The sequence below is a fragment of the Nanorana parkeri genome, unplaced genomic scaffold (genome assembly GCF_000935625.1).
Source record: "Nanorana parkeri isolate BGI_ZX_2015 unplaced genomic scaffold, ASM93562v1 scaffold1625, whole genome shotgun sequence".
NCBI classification, from domain to species: Eukaryota; Metazoa; Chordata; class Amphibia; order Anura; family Dicroglossidae; genus Nanorana; species Nanorana parkeri.
Genome location: NW_017307893.1, coordinates 174,085 through 180,084, shown reverse-complemented (window position 1 = coordinate 180,084; position 6,000 = coordinate 174,085). Strand labels below are relative to the sequence as shown.

Here is a 6,000-nt window from a genome sequence, read left to right as displayed (position 1 = left end):
GTTTATTGTCAGGAGATTCCTTCATTCAAACAAAAGGTGAAACCTTTTAATGAACACTGATAGGGCTGCAACTAATTATTATTTTCATAATCGATTAGTGGGCCAATTATTTTTTAGATTAATAGGATTAAAAAAATTAAATACACTCCTTAATTTAAAATAAAATGCACAAATGCAGTGTTACAAACATAAAGTTTACTTCAGAATAAAACTGCATGCACAATTTTTTGCAATCACACTGGAAAGCATGGCAATGCGGAACCGTGCGTTCCAGTGCGGGAATCACACTGTGGGTGGGAGGCTCGATTAGAGTGCCATTGAAATTAATGGCACCGCAATGCACCTCCCGCAGCAGAATTTGTGAGGCCAAAACCAAAAATAACTTTTTCCCACCTTTTATACTTTTGTTTTTAAATAATTGTATTGTGGGCACATGGAGCTTGAAAAGCTTCAGCCAGGGAATGACAGCTGCCAGTGGCAAGATTCCGCAGACGGCAGCTGAATGTAAATACAGCAGGTAGTGGGCTGGTGCTATTGGCCATTTCAAATTGCAATAGCCAATAGCAGGCTGGCTATTGCACCCGCCCACTGCTTGCTGTGCCCTCCTCCCAGCATGGAGGCAAGAGCTACGGGATCCACCCAACTAATCAATAATGAGAATAGTTGACAACAGTTTTCGTTATTGATTTTTTATCGATTAGTCGGTGGCAGCCCTAAACACTGATCAGAGTTGAATAGTGGCAGAAGTGCTCTACAGTTGGCCCTTGTGACATGGAACCTTGGCAGCATTGTTCCACAGCTTATCTTTCATTTTCAGTACCTTTAAGTGTTAAAGTGATCACTTTAATCACTTCTCCATTAAAATAAAATGGTCTTGAACCCTATAAATAACAGCCTTGGTAAAAACAACCTCTTGATAAATAGCCTTCATGAAACCTATGCTTTATTTATCGTTGTATGTTACATATATTGTTCACAATGCAGACCTTGATTAGACTGGTTTGCAATTAACCATGGTACTATCTATTCTATGTAAAGTGTAAGTCACATTTCACTGCTCAGCAAATTATGTCTTCAGTACCAATACATCTCTATCTGCTCATCCTCAGCATGCAAGACCAATCAATAAACAGATTTCTAAAGAAAGTAACAAGTAATTACCCTGTAATGCACAAAAGATTTCAGAAACTGGCAGATGCACCAAGCTGTCTTTCATCAAGCTCTTTATGACTATAATACCCCCACCCCCCAAATCAACACAAGATGACAAATTATGCATTACGGTGCACCAAAGCTAAACTGATCAGAAAGAGACACATCTTTTATCAGTTAAAGTTATATTAAAGTCAAAAGGTTTTTAGGCTATTTCAAATGCTGATTAAATCACTTACAATTGATGCTACTTCTTGATGTTTAAAAGTTTTAGTTTCCTACAGAATCAGCTGGTCTCCAGAGTACTGGCCCTGATATACTGTTTTAGGGGGGCTCGATTCCCTTGCAGTGTCCTATGAAGCCTACTTTGGGTGTTTTAGTAAACTGTGTGTGTCTCCCAGGGCCAGATTAGCATAGGGGCAGGTGGAGCTACTGCTCCAGGCCTGCCCCTGCAAATATGCCCGGGCATACAACCCGGATCGCCTCCGTATGCCCGACGGCAATCTATTTGGGAAAATAAGAGTGCTGCTCGCTCCTCACAAGTAACAAATAATGTGTTCCATAGGTGAAGGGCATAAAGATATACATATGCCAGACAGACAGTCATGCTGAACACCACAATGAATACCAGATTGTTGGTCACTGATGGACACGCTGCACAATAACATTCATATTAGCTCTAAAATATCCTAGACACAAAACTGGGTGTGCACTGGACATTTACACTCCACCATACTGAAAACTGTCTTTATGTTTGCAGTAGGGCTGCAGCTATTGATTATTTTCAAAATCGATTAGTTGGCCGATTATTAAGTTCGATTAATCGGTTAATCAGGGGGGGGAGGCTCCAGTGATGGACTACTAGTTTGTATTGAGATTGTAGTTCATCACAGGAGCAAGCTTGGAGCGGTGGAAGTAAAAAAAAAAGTGTGGTGTGCAATGTAGTACATTATACAGCAGCGCAGTGCAGAATACCAGCAGCTATAGAGGAATACAACAAATCACAGCAATTGTACACTACAGCGTACTATTGCTGGGATTTGTAGTTCTCTGTAGCTGGCGTTATTCTGCATTGCGCTGTATAATTTATTATTGCTGGGATTTGTAGTCCTCTATAGCTGGTGGTATTCTGCAGTGCGCTGTATAATGATTATTCGGCGCAATGCAGAATACCAGCAGCTATATAGGAAAACAAAAATGCCAGCAATAGTCCTTTATACTATAATGTACTATTGCTGGGATTTGTAGTCCTTTATAGCTGGTGGTATTCTTCATTGCGCTGTATGATTATACGGCGCAATGGAGAATACCACTGACCAGTTATAGAGGAACTACAAATCCCAGCAATAATACATTATACAGCGCAATGGAGAATACCAGCAGCTATAGAGGAACAACAAATGCCAGCAATAATGCATTATACAGGCTGCTTAATGTATTATTGTTGGGATTTGGTGTTCCTCTATAACTGCTGGTGCTCTGCATTGTATAATACAGTGGCACAATGCAGAATATCACCAGCTAGATATATATACATATATATTCTGGTGAGTGGCGCAACAACCGGGGGGGCAGCAGGTGCGCTTGCCCCGGGCACGCAGCTGAGGGGGGTGCCGGCCGAAAATGGCACTTTTGGCTAAATGCTGAAAGTGCCATTTCCTGCCGATACATTGGCGCATCCGTGATTACTTTCCTCCCCGCTGGACGCTGCTCTGTGTCCCGGCGGGGAGGAGAGAAAGTGACAGCCGGCGGAGTGCTGCGAGAGGAGAGCGCTGTGAGCGGCCGGCGTCTCTCCTCCCACACCGCTCAGCCACCTATCACAGTCCAGCAGAGCGGTGTGGGGGCGGAGACAGGCCGCGCTGTCACAGGAGGCGGATCTCTCCTCCCTGCTCTGCTCGCTCTTTGGTGGCATGCTTGGATTTGTAGTTCCCTAGCGGGTGTGGGGTACAGTTTAATGGGTCCGGACTTACTTTCCGATCGATTGTCGGCGGGCCAGCGCCGAGTGAGGGAGCTCAAAGCAAGAAGAGAAGCGGAGTGCGCGGCATCAGCGTCCTGTGCGGTGGGCGTGGCTTCAGCGTCGGGCGCAGCGTGTGACGTGTGGCTCAGGTCGTGTGTGGAGCCCCAAACAGGCTAATCAATCAATAGCCGACGAATCGACGATCGAAAAAACTTCGACAATTGCAAACACTTGCCAATTGTAGATAGATAGATAGATAGATAGATAGATAGATAGATAGATAGATAGATAGATAGATAGATAGATAGATAGATAGATAGATAGATAAACTTTGTCATGGGTCGTTATTTGTAACTGTGGTAACACAGTTAAAGTGACACTAAACGCAGGAGTTAAATCTTAAAAATACATTCGAGTACCATAACTATTAACAAAAATGTATCTTATTTGTGTATCACTCGGCTGTAGATCCTCAAACCAGCTCTGAATTCATGCTGACATTGTCCTAGCTTCTGGAGGGTGGCTGCTTTTGTTCCCCATGGTTCCTGTGTGTGTTGTAAAGTAGCCAGAAAGTCCATGGTCACATCACACTCCTGACTGCAAAGATCCTTTAAAGAAGTGGGTGCTGCGGTAGTCAACGCGTGGCAGCCGTAACCATCATAGGTGAAGACAGAGACACCGACACTCCAAAATGATAAGCAAACGTCTATTTATTGACGTGCAGTATAGCAAGTATAGCAACGAACGTTTCGGGGTCGCAGAGGATCCCCTTCCTCAAACAAAGCATACCAAAGCATATGCTGATTGCTTATCATTTGGAGTGCCGGTGTCTCTGTCTTTGCTTGTAAAGTAGCCAAGCTCACTCCCGTTTCTGACTAAATTCTCACATTTAGTTTACCAGCTTGTACTGAAGTTATAGTCTATCAACAGGACGAGCTTGGCTACTTTACAAGACACACATGGACCATGGTAAACAAAAGTAGTCACCCTCCGGAAGAAAGGACAGTGGTAGCACCAATTGAGAGATGATTTGAGGATCTACAGCCGAGTGGTACACAACAAAATACAATTTTTGATAATAGTTAAGGTACTTGAATGTATTTTTAAGATTTAATAAAAAAAGTTTAGTGTAACTTTAAAGGACAGCTGTACATTGATATAAACTATTGCTAACCCTCATCTCAGGCTAACCTACACTAACACCTCTTGCAGCCCTGTACATACCTTAATTCTACAGCCCTGTCCTTGACCGGTGTTTACATCCTTTTCAATGAAAATCTGTAAAATGTGATTCCTCTTGTCATGTGTATGTGACGCAAGTACCCGCTCATACACCAACATTTTGCACATTTATTTTTCTGCCACAATTATCAATAAATATTTACACATACTTTATGATAGAACTACTAGTCACGCTTGGTAAAAACACTGACATAGATAATGTGATTTATTATCTGGTGTATTTTAACCAACTACAATAGTAGTCACCCCATAAGACAGTGCTAAGTGCCTGAGCAGCCAGTTACCAATCATTAGCATAGTCACATAAAAGGAAGAGGAATGAGTCACGAGCTCATCCAAACCTAGAAGTACTGAGTGTGTTTCTTCACGTCCAGGGGACCAAAGGAGTGGTGTGGCAGCCAAGGGAAGGTGCGAATGAGCTACTGTGGGGGGGAGGGGGTTGCCTGTAACTGTTACACTGCCATGCATGGACAAACCCCAGATTCCATTTAGGTAGGTTTTATGGGGAAAAAAAGGTTTCCACATTGTATATATCAATGATATATAACAACAGAATTACCTTACAAACCATAAAACTCTAATTCCTTCCTGGCCCTGCCCACTTTAAATCTTCTATGTAATTTTTACCCTTAGACTGTTTAGTGTACACATGTGTAAGTGTATATAAAATCAATAGATATTTTCTTTATTTGATGGGTATTCTGCTCTCTGATGTTTCTGAAAAGTACAGTTAAAAAAATAAACAAAGTACAAATTTACTAGACTATCCACAGAAAAACACTAGCTCCTATTTAGCCATTCATAACCAGGCCATACTCTTTTCCAAGCAAGAAGCTGCCCATTGAACCTCCAAAAAAATGGAAGTATGGAGTTTCAAAGCGGATCGCTTCAGTCTATGTTCATTTTAACACAACACTGTAAAAATTTGGCTGATTCTTCAGCGAGTATCCACCTGCACTGAGCCATTTGACCTAATAAAATGTTTACAGGTGCTTATGTGAATGGGTGTGAGTCCTGAAAAAAAGCACTGTGTTTATTGAACAAGTTTATGGCCAGGTGTGTCATACAAGTAATAGAAATAGTATGACTAGGCTAACCTCATCTAAAATATATAAATCAAAACAAGAAGTTTAATGTAAATAGGATCTTACCTTGCATTGTTATCTTGGTGGGCTCTGAAAATAAAGGAATAAGCAAGAGGTAGATGAGGTAGACAAATGATATTCCACTGTACCGGAACATGCATGCTGTAAAAGAGAAACAAATATATGTTTCAGCCACAAGAGATAAACATAACTTATATTAAATATACACAAGGAGGATGAGAACAAATTACACACAGCATTATGATAATGATGTCATTCTTAAGATTTGTTAACAAAACTCCTGCAACAGAATTACAACTAGGGATGAGAGAATTGATCGGGGTTTGTTTTGCGGGCTGTTTGTAATGCTCATTGTAAAGTCTTTACTTTAATCTGAACCACATTGAAGTCTATAAAGGGCAAATCTTAAAAATCAACTCTCACTATCTAGTCCAGGCCTCTCCAAAACACTTAAACAAAAGCCTGCTAGGAACCCTATCCTTTAAAGGGAGGGGCTGGCACATATAAAAACCCCCATTATTGGCCCTTTCAAGCCACCTGATC

At 41.6% G+C, this 6,000-nt stretch overlaps 1 protein-coding gene across 1 annotated transcript in view; it reads right to left on the bottom strand.

Annotated features, from left to right (window-relative positions):
- Nucleotides 1-6,000, bottom strand: part of LOC108799079 (piezo-type mechanosensitive ion channel component 2-like) — a gene marked incomplete at its 3' end in the record, with an annotated part of 182,803 nt that overhangs the window by 167,497 nt on the left and 9,306 nt on the right. The window contains exon 2 of the mRNA XM_018570899.1: nt 5,503-5,598. Within this exon, the coding sequence (XP_018426401.1) occupies nt 5,503-5,598 (96 nt within the window). The remainder of the gene's footprint in view (nt 1-5,502; nt 5,599-6,000) is intronic.